The sequence below is a fragment of the Chiloscyllium punctatum genome, chromosome 48 (genome assembly GCF_047496795.1).
Source record: "Chiloscyllium punctatum isolate Juve2018m chromosome 48, sChiPun1.3, whole genome shotgun sequence".
Taxonomy (NCBI): domain Eukaryota; kingdom Metazoa; phylum Chordata; class Chondrichthyes; order Orectolobiformes; family Hemiscylliidae; genus Chiloscyllium; species Chiloscyllium punctatum.
In genome coordinates, this window is record NC_092786.1 from 36382402 (window position 1) to 36406845 (window position 24444).

Here is a 24444-nt window from a genome sequence, read left to right on the forward strand (position 1 = left end):
ACCTTCTTCTGATAAAATACCCCTTAAAATCCATTTTAGCTCTTATGAGCTTACACAGATGTGCTGATGAGACATATTATAACTGCATACACTGTGCAGTTTCCTTGAAAACCCTCTGGAAAATACTAAATATGATTTTCTGCTCCTCGAGGCTGCTTGGTCACGTCCACTGCAATGGTTTGTTTTGACTTGGAAAAAACAAACTGTATCTCAGTGCAGGGCACCAACACAGTGATTGCTAACAATTCCATCTCTTTGGGTAACAGAATATTGTCTCCAGGTATATCATTTAGTTCGGCCATCCGAAGTGAACGTATGAGTTGTATGGCAAAATATCCTCGCCTGGATCCTATCAAAATCCAGGAAAAATTGCAGAAATCTGCCCCTGTTTGATCCACATCATTTATTTGCACGAATGAAAAGGACAAACATTAAGTGATGATGTATGTTAAATATGTTTAAAATATATCTATTTCAAAGGGTTTCTGATCTGCTGTAAACATTCTCTGAAATACAATCTGCCGATCATTTCAGTACTGTTGTCCAACTAACAATTCTGCTAATAGAATGCAGAATAACATTGTCCCTCAAGGTCCTTCAATTCACTGCCACTTGAGTCCTTTGGTGTGCTAGGCCAACCTGTTCCTGAAAGGACTGGCTGGAATTCTTGCCTCTGGATTGACTGCCAGCTGTCCCAGTGTGAATCAACTAAGCCAAAACTGGCTTTAAAAGAGGATACTCCGTGTAATTAATATCCAAGGCCACGCCAATGTCCATGGTTTACCTAACCTTGTGTATTACTGCAACAACTCAACACTTGTGCTATGGTGTAGGGTCTGAATACAGAAAATGCTTCCATTGATCATTGTTCAAAGTTTTGCAAAATAGTTAAGTGCAATAGGATTTTGAAGGATGTTGATGGATGTGTGAGAAATCTGACAAATTAATCTGATTGATATGGAATTTTGTTTTTAATTTGCATTTTCCTCATTGCAATTCGCTTGAGTATTAGCGATAAGAGAATTTCCTTTTGTTACTTATCTTTGTAGTCTTTTGGTCTGATGATGTTCCATACAACAGTAAAAGAGTAATTACTAATGCTCAGGTATCTGTTTTTTATGCCTTTGTATTTTCTTTCGACTTATCAAAAGGAAATTGGTCAATTAATTACAAAGTGACGTGTTATCGCCGCACGATTTAAGAAAGCTGCTTTTCTCTTACAGCGAAATAAATGATTTAAGGAAGGGCCTTGTTGTTGAAGTATGGGACAAAGGTTTGATATGGGACACACTCCTGGGAACTGCATGGATTCCACTCAAAAAAATTGAACATGCAATGGACGTAAGTTTGATTTCTATTTAACTGAGGAATGGCTTGTGTTTGAATTTTAAGATTGTGGGTTCAAGTTCCATTCCAAGAATTCATAGGATCACTATAGTGTTGGGTACAGGCCATTCAGTCCACACTGATCCCGTAAAGAGCATCCCACCCAGACCACCTCCCTACCCTATCCCCGTAATCCTGCATTTCCCATGGCCAATGCATCTAACCTGCACATCCCTGAACGCAATGGGCAATTGAGCATGACCAATCCACCCTAACCTGCACATCTTTGGACTGTGGGAGGAAAGCAGAGCACCCGCAGGAAACCCACACAGACACAGGGAGAATGTGCACAGGCAGACACCTAAGGCTGGAATCGAACCCGAGTCCCTGGTACTTTGAGATAGCAGTGCTAAACACTGAGCCACTGTGCCTCTCATCAAGACAAATATTACAATTTTTAGTATTGAGAATGTGAAGCACAGTTGAAGGTGTTGTGTTTTGTCATTCCTCTCAGATCCTGTTTTAAGGAAGAGCAGAGTATTATCTTCTGTGTCTTGGCCAATATTAATCCATCACAAAATCAGACTATCAGGTCATCATCATATTGCTGTTTGTGGGAGCTTGTGTGTAGAGGTTGGTTGTCACACTTCTGCATTAGAGCCAAAAGTGCACTTCCAAAGTACTTCATTGAGGGCAAAATGGTCTGAGGACATGAATGGCGCTACAGAAATGCAAGGATTTTTCAGAAAGATCTTTAGCGTGAGATCTCGTTTGCCCAAGATGTTCCTGCTTGTTTATCCTAAAATTTATAATTCAGCCAAAGGTAACCTGTGTGTGATATCACAGAGCAATCACTAGCTGTGTGTTTGGGCAGTATTTAACAGAAAAGGAAGGGGTTGGTTAGCTGAGTTGGCGAGAGTGATGCCAACAGTGTGGGTTCAATTCCTGTGCTGGTTGAGATCCCACCATCTCAGCCCCTCTGAGTGGAGACAGAGTGAGTGGGCCGATTCCCGGAGCAGGGATAGAGTGAGTGAGCTGATTCCTGGGTGATTCCAGGCTGGGAATCGCCGCTTGCCTATGGTGTGCTGATCCTCAGGGTAACCCTCCACCCTGCTGCGCTCTCCAGTGACGGAGCAACCCCATGGTCCTTTGGTGCTAAGGCAACCTTACTTAATAAAAGGCTCTCAGTCAGACAGAGTGCCTTTGAACTTTGCGATCCCCTGGAAGCAGTATGCAGCCCAACATGGGGAGTCCCTTTTCCACTGCAGGATGAATATAGTGATATGATGAAGGCATTAATTTCCCATTTAGGGGTTTCAATTTCTGCTACAACTTAAGTTGGTGGTGCAACGTAATCAGGGCAGCAGCACTGTTCCCAACCATTATCCTCCTGCCTCATTCAATGCCTGCTGTGCCAACAAACTCACCAGGAGAGGAGCATGAAGTTCTGAATAATCTAAGTTGGCAAACAAGACACGAACCATAGGTACACCTCCGCTCAACAAGCTTCTTGTGCATCTCAGAAATCTTCTTCCTGGTGGTTCACACGTTTTTGTAGCTCAAAGGGTGAGCATAATGTCTGACTATATTTAAACTGAGATCGATAGCTTCTTGAGTATCAAGAGGATCAAGGGTTATGGGCAAAAAGTGGGAACATGGGGATCAGAAAACTATCAGCCATGATTGAATGGTGAAGCAGACTTGATGGGCTGAATGGCCTAATTTTTGCTCCTATGTCTTGTGGTAATATGTCTTTTGTAGATTCCTGGAAGGGATTTGCATCTTGTAAATAGTACACACTGCTGCGGTGGTGGTGAAGGTGATAGATATTTAAGTTAGAAGATGGGTGCAAGTCAAGCATGAGAGATTTGTGCCTTCTGTATTTGAGAATGGCGCACCTTGAATAGAATAGAATAGAATAGAATGGCCTTTGTTGTCATGTGCACTCAGGCATGCAATAAAGAATTCCAAATGGCCCCACTCGGCAAGATTTAGGTGCTATGTACCTTGGCTTGAAGTGTTGTAACTGAGTTTTAAAAAACCAATAGGTTAGCATGGTCACGGAGTTTAAAAAGTCCAGAATGATAATAGAAAGTGACAGTAAAGTGACTGAAGTTCCAGTCCCTTTCCAACATGAATCTGTGCCCACAGGCCCCTGAACACGAGGCCACATTACCTCCACATGCCGGCCTCTGCTCAGGATTCACTCCGATTGTTCTGTTCCCATTCTGGGAATCAGCCCGCTCACTCTGTCAGTGCTCCGGGAATCAGCCCACTCACTCCTCCGCCACAGAGTATCAACGTTATGTATTGACAGACTAATTCTACAATACAATATACACATCCATAACCAACAGACCTACAGATGGGAACTGAATATGGGACTGGAATGCTGATGGATGTCTGAATTTTTGAAAAAGATAGGAATCTAGGAAAAGGTTGTGGGAAGGCTTTATTAGTTGAAGATGTTATATTAGTGAGAGAAGTCCTTAACTCAAAAAAGTAAGATGCATAATCAGTTTGAGGTGAGATAAAGAATAGGAAAAGGAAGGGGGAGCAGTTTGTGGGCCCTGTAACAGTAGCCAAATGATATTCCTAAAACCAGTTGCTCAAATATAGTGCAGAAACCGAAATTGCTGGAAAAACTCAATAGTCTGTGCAGAGAAAACAGAGTTAATGTTTAGAGTCTGGGAATAGGCCTGCTCACTCTGCGCACTCTGCTCCTGGACACATTCTGAAGAAGGGTCACTGGAGTTCATGTTAACCCCCCCCCCCCCCCCCCCGCCATTTATCATTCCACCCTGGAGACTTCCTGCTTCTATTCCTGATGAAGGGCTTTTGCCCGAAACGACGATTTTGCTGCTCCTCAGATGCTGCCTGACCTGCTGTGCTTTTCCAGCAACACTCTGATCGAAACTCTTGGCTTCTGTCTACCAACGCTGCCAGATTTGCTGTGTTTCTCCAGCAAATTCTGCTTTTGTTTCAGATCTAAAGCATTCGCAGTTCTTTGTTCTTTTTTTCACACTCAAATGTAATAATGTATACTGGGATGAAATACCCACTTTGGTTGTTTTAATTGATCTTATAAAGCATATATCAGAAGTCACAGCTTTTGTCTCATGAAAGGAGTCTATTGCGAATTGAAGAAATAAATTGATGCAACTTTGATGTTAAAACTTAGAAAGGTTCAGGCTTAAGAAACTCCATTGGTTCATTCTACAACATGTGAAAAGTTAGTGTGTCACTTGCAACATTTTTAGAACTGCATAAAGTATCTGTTCTGAATATGTTTATATTTGAGATACTATAGCGATAACACTGCCATTGAATCATGTTTGAATTCCTCTAGCATTTTATATGTTTAATTCCTTGTGCTTTTCCTGGGCAAACTGTCCTTAAAGAAAGGCTCACAATTAATCAGCTGATTTGTACCATTATGCATATGTTTTGTTAGGAAGGCTTTGGGACTTGGTGGATTTTGAATTCTGAAGTTCTTACAAAAGGAGATGAAATTTGCGGTGCAAAAAATCCAACGTCCCATAAAATCCTGCTGGATACCTACTTTGAACTACCTGCTGGTGAGTGAAAAATATTGTTTTCCTTTTGATGTCAATGAACTTTGGCTAACTCAGATTGTTGCAGCTAACATGAAGGGTGGGGATATTAATAAACTTGCAAAATGGACATGTAATTGGCAATCAATTTTTAGTATTGATATGTTTACACTGTCACCTTTCAGGAGATTGAATAATAACATTGTTTATTTGATATCAAGAGTCTAAATCAGACAGAGAAGTTAATGCACCAAGGGGAATAACTTCACAAATGACTACAAGGAATGATGCATCTCAATAGTGGGTTTGTAAACCAGGAAGCCAAGTCATTGGAATTGATTTTTCTAGAGAGGTGTTTTTAAAAAGTACATGGGTTCTGTTTGAACTTGTATTTAACCTTGGTTTGCTCATATTTGGAGAACTGTACAAAGTTCTTGTCTTCATATTATAAAATAGATGTAGAGACATTGGAGTAGGTCCAAAGAAATTCACAAGGATAGTACCAGGAAAGGCTGAACAGTCTTTTGGTCTACTCTGGAAAGGAATGACCTGATCAAGATCTTTCAGATAATGGAAGAGAGGAGCTGTAAGATACACATGTCCCTGTCAGCACAGAGAATTATGTGTAGATGCATATCTGTCCCTGTACACACAGGGATATAGCAGAGATATACAAGTTGTTGGTGTGTGTGAGTTCCAAAGTGAAGTGTTGACGGTCTGCACTGGTGGCTGCATTAGTCCAAAAGCAGGATAATAGACAATAGACAATAGATGCAGGAGTAGGCCATTCAGCCCTTCGAGCCTGCACCGCCATTCAATATGATCATGGCTGATCATTCCCAATCAGTATCCTGTTCCAGCCTTATCTCCATAACCCTTGACTCCACTATCTTTAAGAGCTCTATCCAATTCTTTCTTAAATGAATCCAGAGACTGGGCCTCCACTGCCCTCTGGGGCAGAGCATTCCACACAGCCACCACTCTCTGGGTGAAGTAGTTTCTCCTCATCTCTGACCTAAATGGTCTACCCCGTATTTTTAAGTTGTGTCCTCTGGTTCGGCACTCCCCCATCAGCGGAAATATGTTTCCTCCTGCCAGAGTGTCCAATCCTTTCATAATCCTATACGTTTCAATCAGATCCCCTCTCAGTCTTCTAAACTCAAGGGTATACAAGCCCAGTCGCTTCAGTCTTTCCGTGTAAGGCAATCCTGCCATTCCAGGAATTGACCTCGTGAACCTACGCTGCACTCCCTCAATAGCCAGAATGTCTTTCCTCAAATTTGGAGACCAGAACTGTACACAGTACTCCAGGTGTGGTCTCACCAGGGCCCTGTACAGCTGCAGAAGCACCTCTTTGCTTCTATACTCAATCCCTCTTGTTATGAAGGCCAGCATGCTATTAGCCTTCTTCACGACCTGCTGTACCTGCATGCTTGCCTTCATTGACTGGTGGACAAGAACACCCAGATCTCTCTGAACAGCCCCTTTACCTAATTTGATACCATTGAGGTAGTAATCTGCCTTCCTGTTCTTGCCACCAAAGTGGATAACCAGACATTTATCCACATTAAACTGCATCTGCCCACTCACCTAACTTGTCCAGGTCACTCTGTAATCTCCTAACATCCTCATCACATTTCACCCTACCACCCAGCTTTGTATCATCAGCAAATTTGCTAATGTTATTGCTGATACCATCTTCTATATCATTTACATATATTGGAAAAAGCTGCAGTCCCAGCACGGATCCCTGCGGTACCCTGTGAAGCTGGTGGTTTGCTCTTGATGAAGGGTTGAGAGGGTTGGTGACCATGGTCTATGCAGGGACATTTATCAGAAGAAGCAGTTGTTTGTTGGATGGGACAGGCAATGAGTGGGCTGCAGCCGTAAGGTACCTATTGTCTTTTACCTGTCGGGAGTTTGCACTGTCTTGTGGCTTGGCGGAGGCAAGAAGACTTGTAAGTGGGAAGTAAATAAATTAAGTTACGGCTTTAATGAGATGCAAATACATGGATGTCATCATTCAAAGTTAGAAGAGAAAATAGGGAGAAATAAGAAATCGATGTTAAGAATCTGATTTTTCTTTATTGTTCACTCCCAGTTTGTTATTGCTCTTGTCATTACTCTCATGGCACCAGGGAGGAGAAAACTCTGCCCAGAAACTTTGAAGAAACCTGGTGGATGTCTGAACGGCTTGCCATGGCAGCATTTTGGAATCTTGACTCTTTCAAGCCAATGTCACTTAGCGACTTTGTGACTCTGAACATCAAGTTATACTATTCATCTAAATGAAAACTGAAAGAACTGCGGATGCTATTATCAGAAACTAAAATTGCTGAGAAGGCTCAGCAGGTCTGGCAGCATTTCTGGAGAGAAATCAGAGTTAATTACCTTTCCTCAGAGCTCAAGGGTCGGGAGGCAGAGTCACTTGACTCAAAGCGTTAACCCTGATTTCTCTCCAAAGATGCTGCCAGACCTGCTGAACTATTCCAGCAATTTATGTTTTTGTACTATTCGTCTGTTTGTTTCTGCATCTCTCTCGGCTCTTTTGTCACAGATTGATTTTGCAGTCCTTGGTAATTGAGGCAGTCAAGAAGGATTGACTAGAATATTGAAACACATCGAAATTTTCTTTAGCATCGCAGAACATTTAGGATGGTTGTCTGAACTTCCCCTCTTTTGCTATTCTAGCTGAAGTGCTAACTCATTTGAAATTTATGAGTTTGTGCATCCACCAATGTAATCTGACTGTTTAAGCAAACTGATATTGCGTTTGTATGCTCCTTTCCAAGAAAGTGGAATTTAATGGTCAGGACCTCTTGAGAATGATTAAATAATTAGAGGAGGCTTTTCACTTTTGATTCATTCAGTGCTTCACTGGAATGCAGATCAGGAAATAGTTACATTCCTAGCCTGTAATTTTTTATGTATTAATTTAACTGATTGGAAAAGCACAGACTGAAGCTGGACAGCTTGCTGATTTGTACCTCAAGCTGTGTTGTGAGACCAAAGTAGACAATATTTTTACCTATCCCTTCAACACTATGCAATCATTTAATTATGAAACTTGAAAGTTGAACATGCTTTCATCAAGCATAGAGCTTCCTTTTAAAAAATTAAGCATGTTTGATAACTACTGCACTTAACATTTTGGATTACTTTTAATTTTGTTTTACCATATTGGCAAGAGCATCTGCTTTAGGATGCTGCATCCCTCTGTTTTCTCGCTCAAGATGTCAAAAAAAATCTGTTCAATTATGTTTTTATACATTTAGGTTTATGCTCATAACTTCATTGGTTCAGTCATATTAGTTAGTCCTAATAACATTGGAGTGCTTTAATTTTGTCAGAGATTCTCAAACTTTCCTAAATCTATTATACAATAGTACAAGAACCCCACTTTGACTTGAACCAGTGTTCATGTCTTTTCAGTTGTCTCTCTGAAGATGAACATTCAATTGTTGAGAGGACAGACATAAGTAACGCATTTCACTTCCCAGTAAGACAATCATACCTAACAGAATCTCCTCTTTATTTATTCAGGAGATGCAGGTACTGCTGGCAAAACCCACGTGTACTGTTCAAACTTCATTGACTTCGAGAAGATGGTAGCAGGGTGCCTTCTTGAAACTGTCGGGTACAAGTACACTCATTGTGAGGAAAGTGCTCCAGAATTTGACAGTGATATAATTCCCAGTCAGGATGATACCTGACTTGAGGGAACCTGTCAGTTGCATCCATCTGGGTTTACTCTTCTAGATGGTGGTCCTTGTGAGTTTGGATGGTGCTGTTGAAGAAACCTTGGGAGTGAATGGTGACAGTGCATCTTTCAGATGGCTACACAATGTTGCAGGTGTTGGGAGGGATTGCCACACAACTGAGCAATTTTGAATGGAGTTTTTTGACTGTTGTTGAAGCTGAACTCATCCTGTCACATCCCTGATAGTGGACTGGCCTTGTGAAATCAAAACGTAAGTTAATCACTGCAGAAAACCCAGCGCCTGATCTGTTCTTGTAGCAGCAACATTTATATGGTTGTTTTTGTTAATTCTTTGAGCATTGGTGATCCACATGACAGTGGGGCTTTCAGTAATGCTAATGTCATTGAATGTTGTGGAGAGGTCATTTGAATGTTAACTGTTGGATTTATTTGTTACCTGGCACCTCTATGACAAATGCGTTCTTCTCACATAAACCCAAGCCTGCAACATTGTCCATGGCCTGTACATGGGCTGCTTGTATATCTCAGGAGTTGTGAATGGGACTGAACATTCTGCAGTCTTCAGTGATATCTGCACTTCTGACCTTTCCACAGCTTTAATTTATACAGCATTTTAAATGGAATAACACATTCCAAGATGCTTCACAGAAGCAAAATAGAACAAAATTGTGATGAAGGGAAGGCCACTGATGAAGATGTCTGGGCCTGGGAGACTAACATGAGAAACTCCTGTGGAGATGTCCTCTTGAGCAGACCTTTAACAACCACTCGTTTTACTGAAAAGTATGACATGTTTCTTGCACCAATCAGGACAAATGCAAGAAATCCAAATTTCCAAAGATGACAACTTAAACTACAGGGAAAAGCGGGTTGTTGATTGGTTGGCAAGTTGCCTCCGATTGCCAAGGTGATGCGTTGTCAAAAGCAGTGAGAAACTGTAGGCCAGCCCCATGCCTCTGGGTAAGATGCCAGGTTGCCTTCCCTGAAGAATACTAATGATGAGATTGAGTTTTTGAGACAATTTGGTTGCTTTAAGGTCACCATAACGGAGATTAGATTTTTATTGAAATAACTGAATTTAAATTTCTGAGCTGGTGCAGAGGCAGTTCGTGTATCTGATTCATTATCCCAGCGCTCTGGGATACTGTCCAATTATGTAACATAATCAGAGCCTAATAGTTATGATCAGATTTGTAACTCAAGCAAGACTAATTTGAACTTAATTTTACACTTTGGTATCATAATGAAGAATCAATGGGTGGAATACATCAGTCTATGTTTGTTGACATGATGGTTGAGTTTGATTTGCGTGGGGATGGTAATCCAAGGTTGGCTTCTAATTAGGGACGGTCTGAAATTGTCTGGTGGTTATGCAGAACTGGTTTCCTGTTAAGGCCAGAGTTATGGGAGAGAGAAGTGTGGACCAAGGAGAGGGCATGGTGTGTGTGTGTTCGGGGGGTGGGGGGCAAAATAAATCTGTGTGTGGTGATGCACAATGGGTTGGTGTATCTTGCAGGACGTTCCTGTTTCTGATCTTCCTGATTCCACCAAGCCAAATGATAAACATTGTACCAGTTTTAAGAAATATCTTTGACAATATGCCATCGCTGTTTGCTTATTCATTGCTAGATAGTAAGCAACAACTTTCAACATAATTGATCTGAGTTGCTTATTGATTTCTCAAATTACGTTATGAGTTGCTTATTGAGCTCATTTCTGCGGAGAAATATTTAAAAATCTTTATGTAACAGAGGCAGTGCACTGGGAATGGACCTGGGAGCCCTTTACTGCATTACCATCAATCACATCAATATTTCCTTTTTACCTTTCCTATTTATCCAGGCCATAAGCAATAGGAACAGAAGTAAGTTCTTCACCTTTCACACCTGCTCTGTTTTCCTTCAAGATCATGATGATCTTTTACATCAACTCCACCCTCTTTCACTGGCCCCAGATCCTTTAATTCTCTTTAGTAACCAAAAAGCTGGCGCCCTTGTGATACCTGTCCTAGGATACTCGAGTCCCACTGAATGCAAACATTACCTAGTCTTGAACCTTTCATAAAATGTTCTACTTTTTTTATTTTTCCTATAACTTCACACGTGATCCATTTTATTCCATTTGCCACGGTCTTGCCTGTTTATCCAAACTTATCTAAGATTACAAAGAGATCTTGATCAATCAGGTCATTGGGCTAAAGAGAGTTTTATTTGGATAAATGCGAGATATTGCATTTTGGTAAAACAAACAAAGGCAAGACTTGTATAATTAAAGGTAGTGCCTTGGGCAGTATTGTAGAACAGGGAGATGTAAGGGTTCAGGTACATAATTCTTTGAGGCTTGCATCAATATAAGTTGCAGATAGGTGGTAAGAAGGTGTTTAGAATACTTGCCTTCATTGCTCAGACCTTTGAATATAAGTGTAGGGATGTTATATTGAGGTTGTACAGGATGTTGGTGGGGCGTTGTCTGAAGTGTTATGCCCATTTCTGGTTGATTTAATTGATTTATTGTGTCATGTACAGTTGTATAATGAAAAACATTGTTTATGAGCAGTACAAGCAGATCATAGTAAGCAAGGACTTACAGATCAAGAAGACTCAGACAGAAGCATACAGGTTACATTGCACAGTGTGTCTGCTAGGCATGATCAACACTCTATCTTTGTTGACATGATGGTTGAGTTTGATTTGCGTGGGGATGGTAATCCAAGGTTGGCTTCTAATTAGGACAGTCTGAAATTGTCTGGTGGTTATGCAGAACTGGTTTCCTGTTAAGGCCAGAGTTATGGGAGAGAGAAGTGTGGACCAAGGAGATCAAGACCAAGTGTGTTACCAAGATAAATATTACTTGAGGCTAAACAGTCCATTCATCAGTCCAATAACAGCTGGAAAGAAGCTGTTCCTGAACCTGCTGGTGTGTATGTTCAGGCTTCTGTATCTTCTGCCTCCTGAAAGAGATTGTAAAAGATCATTACCAGGATGCGATGGGTCTTTGATGATGTTGGCAACCTTTCCACGGCAAGAAGCATTGTAAATGGAGTCAGTGGATGGAAGATTGGCTTCTGTAATGGTCTGGGCTGTGTACACAACCTTCTGTAGTTTCTTATGGTCCTGGGCAGAGCAGTTGCCATCCCAGGCTGTTATGCACCCGGACAGGATACTTTCTATGATGCATTTGTAGAAGTTGGTGAAGGTCCTCATGGACATGCTGAAGCTTCCAAGCTTCCTGAGGAAAACCAGGTGGTGTTGTGTCTTCTTGACCATTGCATTGATGTGGGAAATCCAGGACAAGTGGTTGGTTGTCATCACTCCCAGGAATTTAACGTTCTCCACCCTCTTAGCCTCAGCTCTGGAGATAGGGTTGTGTTATCCTGCTTTCTCCCTGATGTCAGTGATCAGTTCTTTAGTTTTTCTGACATTGAGAGAGAGGTCGTTCTCATCAAGCCCTCTATCTTCCTTCTATATTTTGACTCATCATTGTTTGATATTCATCCTACGATGGTGATGTCATCAGTGAACTTGTAAATGGTGTCCTTTCCAAATTTGGCCACACAGTCGTGGGTGTACAAAGAGTACAGTAGTGGGCTGAGGATGCATCCCTGGGGGGGTTCCAGTGTTGAGTATTATTGTGGAGGAGGTGCAGTTGTCTATCTTTACTGATTGCAGTATGTCGGTCTGGAAGCTGAGGACTCAGTTGCAGAGGGCGGAGCTGAGACCAAGGTCTCGGAGTTTTGAGATCAGTTTGGAGGGAATCATGGTGTTGAAGGCGGAGCTGTAGTCAATGAGCAGGAGTCTGACATAGATGTCCTTGTTGTCCAGATGCTCTAGGGATGAGTGCAGGGCTAGGGAAATGGCATCCGCTGTGGACCTGTTACATCAGTAGGCAATTTGCATGGGATTGAGGCAGGCTGAGAGACTGGAGATCAAGTGGTTTGAGACCAGCCTTTTGAAGCACTTCATGATTATGGAGGTCAAGGATCGGGCAGTAGACATTAAGACACATTGCATGTGCTTTCTCAGGTACGGGGATGATGGTAGTCTTCTTGAAGTAGGTGGGGACTTCGGCTTGTAGGAGGGAGAGGTGAAAAGTATCGGTGAATACCCCCACCAGTTGATCTGCACAGGATCTGAGTGCTCAGCCGGGGACACTGTCTGGGTCCATTGCTTTCGTTGGGTTGACTCACAAGAAGACCAGTCTGATCTCTGCAATGGTGATCGAGGGAACAGGTGTGTCTGGGGCGGTCAGGGTCGCCCTGTTATAGGAAGGATGTTATGAAGTTGGAGAGGGTTCAGAAGAGATTTACCAGGATGTTGCTGGGAATAGAGGTTTGAATTATAAGGAAAGGCTGGATAGGCTGGGACTTTTTTCAGTGAGAGGTTACCTTATGGAGGTTTATAAAATCACAAGGGTATAGATAAGGTGAATGGCAGGTGTCTTTTCCATGGGAGGGGGGAGGGAAGTTCAAAACTAGGGGTCATAATATTAAGGTGAGAGGAGAGAGATTTAAAGAAGACATGAAGGGCATTTTTTTTTACACTGTGGACTGGACTTCCATGGAAGAGGTGGATTAAGGCATAGATATAACATTTAAAAGACATTGACATAAGTTCATGATTAGGAAAGTTTGGAGGGACATAAGCCATACACAAGCAGGTGGGGCTAGTTTAATTTGGGATGATGGTCAGCATGGACTGGATGGACTGAAGGGCCTGTTTCCCTGCTGTTTGACTCTATCTCTAAGATAAATATGGGTAACAGACAAACTGTGGTTGAACACTCAACCGAACACATCAAATATAGTCAAGACAGATCCCATTCATTTCTGAACACAGCCCCACCCCCACTTCAGATGGTAGTGAAAGTGTGGCTCCCCAAATCCCACTGACACTTCAAATGTTTCCCACTCTTTGTCAAAAATCACTGCATCATGGACTGCCTGAACAACAGAATAACTGGTCCAAATGGTAAAGTGACTACTGACCCCCTGCTCCTGTGCAGGTGGGTTTGGAGATGTCAGCTGGCTGTGATGGGCTTCATGAAATGTGAAGATATCTGCAGATAAGATAGACGTGTTGCTGATATCACCACATTCTGTATGCAGTGATGTCAGTACTTGTGCATTTGCACACGAACCCCACCTTTATTTCACGTTAATTCATGCTGTGATATCAACAATCACACCGTGTGATATTTAGAAATGACTGGATACTGCAAAGCCTATGGGCCCTGACAACATTTCTGAATAGTCCTGAACATGTGTGCTACAGAACCTGCTGCTTGGCTAGACCAGTTATGACACTGGTGTATACCTGGCACTGTAGAAAACTGCCCAGGAATGTCCTGTTCATGCAAAGCAAGGCAAATACAACCTGGCAATTATTGTCCCATCTAACGTTTACTCTCAATCATCCATAAACGGATGGATGGAGTCATTAGTAAAGCCATTAAGCAGCATTTGCTGAGGAATAACATGCTCGTTGATGTTCACTTTGGATACCAATATGGCCACTCAGCCAGTTACCTCTGCTGGCATTCGTTGGCAACCACAGCCATCCACCTGGCTCTGTTACTGTTTGTTCCATGTTTATTACATCTTTCTAATTACATTCAATAACTCAATTCCCGCATGGTGACTTGTTTCCTCACTACACAATAATCTTTAGAAACAAAAAGATTTTTGGTGTGGGGTAGTCCTGTGTCAAATAGTTGAACTTAAGCTACTCAACTTCCGTCTTCTGACTTTGAAGCTAATAATAAACATTTATTCACACAACTTATTAAGAACATTGTTTGCTAGCTTGGATCAAATTAAACTTTTGGGACTTTTTAGACAGAAATAAGTAAAATCTCAACTTTCTTTGAATTATACATATTTGTGCAGTACATTTGTGGCTTCCTTTTCTATGATGAGAGCCATGCCTTGCTTCTACAGTGTATGCTTGACATAGTGGCTGGAATATGTACTTTGCTGCCCTGCTAAATAGTTTTGGGTTCTTAGCAATTTAAGCTGCTGCAGCCCTCTCAGCCAAGATTTGAATTAGTAGAAACTATGCACATTGCATTGCCTCGCATTAACTTTGAGCAGAATGCAGAGTGATTGCCTAGTGACTTGCAGATGGTGTGATAGACCAATTGTGAACTTGTTGTTGAAGAGCTGAGTGCCTGACTCTGCATTAACATTGAAATGCTGCCGTTATTCTAGTGATACTTACATTTGGAGAGCCACTTTACCTGCCCAGGACACAATAATGAATCGGGTTGACACCAGAATCTAAGAATTGTGCTCAGCTATGGATCTCATGTTGCAACAGTTCCATTATTTCACTTGTGGATAATTGAGATAATATAGAAGATGATGTGCCTTGGGGCAGATCAGCTTATTTGTCCACACCTCAAGTTTTCTGCTTCAGTTCACACTGTATCAGATTATCATTCTCTTTCTCCCTGTCGGTCTACGTTTCTCCAACAGTCCTTCAGTCACCTGCTTAGCAGGATTGCAGCAAGTCCAACCTTGTTGCTTTTCCTTGATGATGTTCACTAATGGTTTTCCTTCCTCCACCATCCTGAGAACTTCACTGTTTCTAACTTCTCTCTGACTGAGCCACTCCGTCCTGCTCTTTAAGCACATTTCACAACTTTCTGGCCTTTTGGTGTCCACTCTTCTCAATCTCGTGTGACAAGATATTCACAGAAACATGAAATCCACACAAATGGACATTGCATTTTAAAAGCTGTAAGTCAGATCATTACTGAAAATATGTCAAGTTTGGGGGAGGTGCGGGAATGTTTCTCAGGTGGTGTCTCAAAATGGGTGAAATCAGATGAAGCTGTGATGAAGAGTCAGCAGACTGGAAATGCTAACTCCACTTTGTTCCTACAGATGCTGCCAGACCTGCTGAGTTTCGCCAGCACTTTCTGTTTTGGTTTCAGATCTCCAGCATGCACAGTTCTTTGTTTTATCCACCCCAACTGGACCTGGTAACCATTTGCCATCCAGACAAATAGCAGCACAGGGAATAGCCTGTACAGAATGATCCACAATCAATGTGATTTGTGTGTTGGATTCATTGAAAACAATAGAATCGGTGTAGTTTAACATGGCTCAATGTAGAGACATGAGGAACTATGAAAACAAATAGATTGGGTGAGTTAACCAACAACACATAGGGACAATATAAGTGGAGCCTCTTCAAAGCTTTGTGTATTAAGTACATTTGGAACTAAACAGGTCAGAATGAACAAGTTTGACCCTAAATCAATTAAAAATCAAATTAAAAGGAAGATATAGAGATAATTTACCTCTCCAATTCCTACAGGGATAAAGGGAAGTGGCATGCATACGCAGTTAGAAAATGCAACAATATGTTGGGAAGGTGCACAGACAGATCATCGCTTTTCAGTGATAGAAAATTAATAGTGGTGTCGAAGAATGCCTTAGACTGTGACAGGCTCAAGACTTGGCACTCACAAGAAGTAATGATTTTGAATGCTTCTCTCCCAGAAGTGTATACGTGGGAAGACATAGGAAATATGTCTTCTCCGAATAGAGGGAACATTTACAAATCAAAGATTTTAGCATAAACAATATGCGAGGATTTAGTGGATGGATGCTCTTTGCCCCAGACTCTGGAGAGCTGAGACGTTAGTGAGAAGTAAACTAATCTGTCCATATTCAACACAAATACCAACATAAATGAAGGCAGTTAGAAGATTTATTTGTCTTGCTCCTATATTTTGTGACAACGACAGGTTGCACATTTCCGTGTGTAACAAAGATATTTTAAATGAACAGGCATTTAATAATTTGGCAGAGCATTATGGCTGGCAATTCCCTAACATGTGTTCATTACATAGTGAATGGTGATGGGTGATCTGATTGAGGGATTTGGGATTTCTATTGCTTTTAATTGAATGATGTCTGCATTCACCTCAGTGACTCTTCACGGCCTGTATGTGATAGGGGAGGTGGTGGTGTAGCCACTCGGCTAGTAACCCAGAATACCAAGCTTAACTCTCTAGGAATATGGGTTCAAATCTCATCATGGCAGAAATTTGAACTCAATAAAGATGATTGAAAGAAAGACCCATTTGACTCACTCTCCTCTTGAGGGGAGGAAGCCTCCAGACTGTCAGCAATGGCTCTGGTAATTTGTCCTCTTGGCACTAAAAGATTAAACAGTACTCCAGTCAGTGAACCCTGCATCTCACAGTGGGCGGCACTGTGGCACAGTGGTTAGCACTGCTGCCTCACAGCGGCGGAGACCCGGGTTCAATTCCCGCCTCAGGCGACTGACTGTGTGGAGTTTGCACGTTCTCCCTGTGTCTGCGTGGGTTTCCTCCGGGTGCTCCGGTTTCCTCCCACATTCCAAAGATGTGCAGGTCAGGTGAATTGGCCATGCTAAATTGCCCGTAGTGTTAGGTAAGGGGTCGATGTAGATGTAGGGATATGGGTGGGTACGCTTCGGCGGGGCGGTGTGGACTTGTTGGGCCGAAGGGCCTGTTTCCACACTGTAAGTAATCTAATCTAATCTAATCATGAACAATTCTTTTACAAAGAGCTTGTTCTACAAATATAAACAGTCATTCTCTTTTTCCTTTTTCAGAAATCCCAGAGGATGAAGCTCAATACTTGATTGAACGTCTTCGAAGTATAAATGCACAACTGGAAACCGAGCAGGTATCCATATTCTATCAGAATAGTGGTCACAGTGTTTTAAATTTGGAAGCATGCATTTACATAATTCCTTACATTTCTGTGCATGAAAAGAAAGAAGTGATGCGTAATTCATAATAACTGTGGAGTGGACTGTGCTAAGATTCCAAATCTGTGTCTTAAGGCTGACTTACATAGCACCAGGAAAACAAAGAGCTGTACTTGTGTGTGATTGTGTTAACTGGAAATTGTAATTGCTTTGTCAGCTGCTGGCCTTTTTGCCAGTGCAGAGTAAGGTCTGTACCAGTGAGTGACGAGGAAACCCTCACCAGCTTCTGTTTCCAGTGGTATATGGATTGTTAAAGTGGCACTATTGTTATCCAAGTATCTGGGGAAAATCTCTCTGTAGAGAGGTCTCAGTACCCCCCGAGAGTGCAGAGCCACTCAGTGCATATGCCAATTAGCTCTTGCATTATGGCCATGATTGTCATGGTAAACAGTGCAAAAATAGCTGTAATATCTAATCATCTGCATTGACTTTTGGCTGCTCTGTTTTATTAATTTGAAGCTTTACTGGTGCATTGTAATGCCAAAGAATACCTCCTGAAGATATCAGATTTAGCAGCATTATAATAAGTAATTGAGAAAACTTTCTGACCAATTGTTGTAAAATCAGAATCTGCTTGCCACTTGTCTTTTTGAGCCCATTCTCTCACAACTCCCCTGTTCAATAAATTTTATTTTCCATCTTTATGTCTTGCCTATTTTCCAGTTGAATAGTTCCATGAGCCTCTGACAATGGATAGAACCAAAATTCATTCAGGGGATCCACCATTAGCATTTGTCCTTTTGAAAGGAATGGCCAGATTAAATACTCCCCACCCCCCCAAACACCCCCACCCCTTTCAAGCTACACAAGCATAAAACATTCAAGCAGATAATGTGAAAATATCCCAGTGCAAAAGTGCTGTGTCACTAATTAACATTTGTTTTATGTACTCAATGTATGGTGGTATTTTATTTCAGTGGTGATTAATTCATTGCAGGAATTGGTTTTTAAGAATTATCGTGGCCTGATATTTCAGCAACCTGCTGATCTGAGTCATGTCGTTTCATTTATATCTCTCTCACTCCTTGCATACTGATTGGATCTTTGGAACATCCAGAAAATCTCTCACAATGGGGTAGATTTATTTCTTTCTTGCCAAAGTGTACAGCATCACCCAGACAAATACCAGAGAGGAAAATCAGACAGAACGATCAGACACTGTAACACTGCTCTGCTCCTTGCAAACACCATTTCTGAGTAAGATTCCAGAAGAGTGTAATCATTGTTAGTGTTTCCCAGCCTTCTTTCGAACTGCTTGTTACATCTTTCTGGTCACCTCAAAATTGGAAATACTGGATTAGTGGTGCTGGAAGAGTACAGTACAATCATCACTGCAGACATCACATCGGCCTCCTTGAGAGTGAATCTGAGGAAAGCGACTGGCCCAGATGGAGTCCCTGGCCGTGCACTCAGATCCTGTGCAGACCAGCTGGTGGGAGCATTTGCTGACATCTTTAACCTCTCCTTGCTCAAATCTGAAGTTTCCCACCTACTTAAAGAAGTCCACTATTGTCCCAGTATCAAAGAAAATACATGCAGTGTGCCTCAGTGACTCCACCTGGTGGCTCTGACCTCCATAATCCTGAAATGCTTCGAGAGATCAGTCATGGCCTACATCAACTCTAGCCTCCCAACCTGCCTCGATCCTTTGCAATTTGTCTACCGGCAAAACACGTTCACAGCTGACGCCCTTTCCCTAGCCCTATATTCCTCGCTGGACTATCTGGACAATAAGGATACCTACATCAGGCTCCTACTTAGTGACTACAGACCTGCCTTCAACACTCTAATCCCAATCAAACTAATCTCCAAACTCTGAGACCTTGTTCTTGGCTCCGCTCTCTGCAACTGGATCCCCAGCTTCCTGACCCCTGGACCGCAATCAGTGAAGAGAGACAACAGCACCTCCTCCACAATAACACTCAACACCAGTGCCCCACCAGCCCCCTACTATAGTCCCTGTACACTCTTGACTGTATGGCCAGATTTTGTACAAACACCATTTCCAAGTTCACTGATGACACCGCCATCGAGTGTTGGATAGCAAACAATGATGTCTCAGAACACAGGAAGGAGATAGAATGCTTGGTATCGTGATGCAATGAAAATAACCTCTCCCTCAATGTCAGCAAAACTAAAGAGCTGATCATTGACTTCAGGAAGAAAAGACAAGAACATGCCCCTATCTACATCGATTGGGCTGAGATGGAGAGGGTAGAGAGCATCAAGTTCCTGGGAACAACGATAACTGTCCTGGATTTCCCATTTAGACTTGATGGACAAGAGGGCACAACCTCCTCTTCCTTGGGAAGCTGAGGAAATTTGTCACGTCCATAAGGACCTTCACCAACTTTTACAGATTACCATAGAAAGCATACTATCCTGGTACATAATGGCCTGGTATGGCAACTGCTTTGCCCAGGGCCATAAGAAACTACGAGAAGTTGTGTCCACGGCCCAGACCATCACGAAAGCCAATCTCTCATCTGCGGACTACATCGACACTTATTGTTGCTGTGGAAAGGCTGCTAACGTCATCAAAGACCCACCCTCCCCCACCCCCCCATACTCTCTTGCAACCTCTTCTGTTAGGCAGAAGATACAGAAGCTTAAACACACGCACCAACAGGTTCAAGAACAGCTTCTTCCCTACCGATATTAAATTGCCGAATGGACCACTAATTTTAAATCTAATGTTGATCTTGCTTTTGTGCACCTTCTGTGCAACTGTTACCTTTTATGCCTTGCTCTATCTAAACATCCTATGATCTGTATGTCCTTGTATGTTATGATTTGCCTGCACTGCTCGCAGAGCAAAATCTTTCACTGTACTTAGGTAGATATGACAACAAGAAATCCAATTAAGTCTTCCAACTGTTATTTGGAAACAATGCATAAAATAGGAAATGTTGCCGTCATACTTTATCACTTTAACCTAAACCAGTAATCCCTTAGTTTTGTGCTGCCTAAGGTTTGACTCTCTGATATTCTCTCTGTAACTTGCAGTGGTGTGTTTTCATTTTCACTTGCTTACAGGATCCTCCCATCTTCATGTTGTCTGACATCATTCTTTCTCCCTTCTTTGTTTATGTCCTAGTAATCTTCAATCACCTCCTTCTGCAGGTTCTCGTGCCTTAGAACATAATCCATTCTAACCTGTGGTTTCGTTAGTGATATCCATTCACAATCTTCCTCCCTCCTTCAACATCCTGAGAACCCCTTAATTTCTCTTGGGCTCTGTCCATCTGATCTGTTCCATCTCTCTCTAGAAGCACACTTCACAATATTCTAGTGTTATGGACCAAACCAAACCCCCTTAAAATATTCAAAATGTCGTCGCAATCCTAATGTGTTCTTATTTTAAAGGTAAATATAAGGTATTGTGTTCTAGATGCAATTCAATTGATCAAACTACTGGACATAAAGTAAAAGACAGTTTATTCCGCCACTATAGTTAAAGTACAACAAAAGAGAAAAGGAATTTGAATAACTTCGTTTTATTGGAAAACTTAACCGAATAATGGATACAGCACCTGTTACTAATTAACTGTTCCCCTATAATAACATCCCATAAACACACCTTTGGCAAAAGGCAAATTTAGAAAACAGATTGTCTCATGTGCAACTCCCAAACAATTCCCAGCTTTTGTCTGTTACCAAGAGGGAAAAAAACAGCTTCCACTTCTTTCAGACCCTAAAACCAACTGCTAAAAGCTAAACTAAAGTTCCTGGCTCTGTGGGAGTTTGACCACACTCACTCAAGCTGCTTCTATTGTTCCAAATGTTTAAAACTTTCAAGGCCTTACTAGCTGTTTACTCTAATGGTTCTGGCAGACTGCACTTCACCTCTGCCTTAAAACCTCTCTTCAAAGGAAAAGGACAAAATAGCCTCTCTCAACCATAGCATCATCACTCTTACTTATGGATGTCCACTGTTCTTTAAACACAGTTAGGGCTCAGACCTCAGACATAAGGTGCAGTTAAATAACAATCCCAAGAAATATTCTTACAATCTCTGCTCATTTGTATATGGAGGAATGCTTGATGTTGGAGAATACATCATTTGCCATTGCTGTACTAGCTCTGGTTTCTTTATATCATATTCTGATAGGATGCTTCCAAGAAACTTCAATTCTGATGTCTGTTCCACCTTTCAACCTCTTATTTTGACTTGTGCTTTCCCACTGTTGTTTCTTAAAATCTTAATTTATTTTTTTTCAGTAATAATTTTCATTAATTTGGTTCCATTAATTTGCCACTGGAAGATATGAATGGATAATATGAATGAAGTGGTGAGAGCATGCTCAATTTGTCATGTAGAAGAGGTATTACCATTGTAAAATTCAGTGTAGTTAAATTAGCACACTGTAAATTGGCCAATTGTTCAAAATGAATACTGAACAATTGTTGCGATCTGTATTTGTTCCTGAGCTTGTACAGAAAATTTAATTAATTCCTGAGCTCGTGTGGAAAATTTAGAAACATTCTGTAATGTCTAATCAGAGCCGATAATATAAACAAGATACATTCATTTGAGAATAGTCTTTATAACTAACAACTGCACTTTTTACTTATGCAATAATAAATGTTGTTTTGGCACGAGTTCATTTATCTATTTTGCATAATATCATAGTACCAGAGACTGCAGTTGCGCATAATTCTTTAGTTGTTGTGGTTGTGTTCGCCAAGCTGGGAATTTGTGTTGCAGACGTTTCGTCCCCTGTCTGGGTGACATCCTCAGTGCGTGGGAGCCTCCTGTGAAGCGCTTCTGTGATCTTTCCTCTGGCATTTGTAGTGGTTTGAATCTGCTGCTTCCGGTTGTCAGTTCCAGCTGTCCGCTGCAGTGGTCGTTTTATTGGGTCCAGGTCGACGTGCTTATTGATTGAATCTGTGGATGAGTGCCACGCCTCTAGGAATTCCCTGGCTGTTCTCTGTTTGGCTTGTCCTATAATAGTAGTGTTGTCCCAGTCGTATTCATGTTGCTTGTCATCTGAGTGTGTGGCTACTAAGGATAGTTGGTCGTGTCGTTTCGTGGCTAGTTAGTGTTCATGGATGCAGATCGTTAGCTGTCTTCCTGTTTGTCCTATGTAGTGTTTTGTGCAGTCCTGGCATGGGATTTTGTACACTACATTGGTTTTGTTCATGCTGGGTATCGGGTCCTTCGTTCTGGTGAGTTGTTGTCTGAGAGTGGCTGTTGGTTTGTGTGCTGTTATGAGTTATGAGAACTGACAACCGGAAGCGGCAGATTCAAACCACTATAAATGCCGGAGGAAAGATCACAGAAGCGCTTCACAGGAGGCTCCCAAGCACTGAGGATGTCACCTAGACAGGGGACGAAACATCTGCACCAGAAATTCCCAGCTCGGCGAACAGAACCACAACAACGAGCACCCGAGCTACAAATCTTCGCACAAACTTTGAATAATTCTTTAGTCCCCATTTATATCTTATTGGTAAGATGAAACTTTGCATATGTGCAGATAGTATTGAGGTAAACTTATGTGCTATTTGTGCAGCTATTCTGTAAACTGTTGTTATCTGTTAGGTAAAAACAATGACTGCAGATGCTGGAAACCAGATTCTGGATTAGTGGTGCTGGAAGAGCACAGCAGTTCAGGCAGCATCCAAGGAGCTTCGAAATCGACGTTTCGGGCAAAAGCCCTTCATCAGGAATAAAGGCAGTGAGCCTGAAGCGTGGAGAGATAAGCTAGACGAGGGTGGGGGTGGGGAGAAAATAGCATAGAGTATAATGGGTGAGTGGGGGAGGGGATGAAGGTGATAGGTCAGGGAGGAGAGAGTGGAGTGGATAGGTGGAAAAGGAGATAGGCAGGTAGGACAAGTCCAGACAAGTCATGGGGACAGTGCTGAGCTGGAAGTTTGGAACTAGGGTGAGGTGGGGGAAGGGGAAATGAGGAAACTATTGAAGTCCACATTGATGCCCTGGGGTTGAAGTGTTCCAAGGTGGAAGATGAGGTGTTCTTCCTCCAGGCGTCTGGTGGTGAGGGAGCGGTGGTGAAGGAGGCCCAGGACCTCCATGTCCTCGGCAGAGTGGGAGGGGGAGTTGAAATGTTGGGCCACGGGGCGGTGTGGTTGATTGGTGCGGGTGTCCCGGAGATGTTCCATAAAGCGCTCTGCTAGGTGGCAGCTGATGCCACATGCTCAGTGACTTCCACCACCCCTACTGCCGTGGTCACCACCACTTCCGCCCCCACCAGCGCCACTCACCTACATTCTGCTGACATGCCCCCACAGACCCCACTGTCACTATCCCCACCCCCCAGAACCCCTGCTCATGACTCCACCCCCATTCCCCCCACCATCACACCCACTCCAGTTACAGGTTCCGCCCCCACTCCCAGCTCTACACCCACACCAGATCCCAGCTCCCAGCCCTGCTGAGTTTTCACCATCCCTCCAGACCTCCCACTCACTGAGGACGAACGATCAGTCCTTAGCAAAGGACTCACCTTCATCCCTCTCCGTCCACACATCAACGAATTTATTACACGCCGTGACGTCGAACAATTCTTCCGTCGCCTCCGCCTCCGAGCTTACTTTCACAATCAGGACTCCCGCCCACCTTCCGAGGACCCCTTCGCCACCTCCAACACACTGCATCCACCTGGACACCTCGCGCTGGCCTATTACCTGCCCTCGACCTCTTCATTTCCAACTGCTGCTGGGACATTAACCGCCTCAACCTGTTGACCCCCCTCCCCCACTCCAACCTCTCACCCTCACAACGCGCAGCCCTCCAATCCCTCTGCTCCAATCCCAACCTCACCATCAAGCCAGCGGATAAAGGGGGCGCAGTGGTAGTCTGGTGCACTGACCTCTACACCGCTGAAGCCAAATGCCAACTCGAGGACACCTCTTCTTACTGCCCCCTCGACCATGACCCCACCCCCCATCACCAAACCATCATCTCCCAGACCATACAGAATCTCATCACCTCAGGAGATCTCCCACCCACAGCTTCCAACCTCATAGTCCGGGAACCCCGCACTGCCCGGTTCTACCTCCTTCCAAAGATCCACAAGCCTGACCACCCTGGCCGACCCATTGTCTCAGCATGCTC

The 24444-nt window shown here is 42.7% G+C and overlaps 1 protein-coding gene across 1 annotated transcript in view; it reads left to right on the forward strand.

Moving 5' to 3' along the window:
- LOC140468888 (protein unc-13 homolog C-like) overlaps window positions 1-24444 on the forward strand; it is a 587121-nt gene that overhangs the window by 64181 nt on the left and 498496 nt on the right. The window contains exons 4-6 of the mRNA XM_072564959.1: window positions 1224-1341; window positions 4781-4904; window positions 17208-17281. Coding sequence (XP_072421060.1) covers window positions 1224-1341; window positions 4781-4904; window positions 17208-17281 — 316 coding nt within the window. The remainder of the gene's footprint in view (window positions 1-1223; window positions 1342-4780; window positions 4905-17207; window positions 17282-24444) is intronic.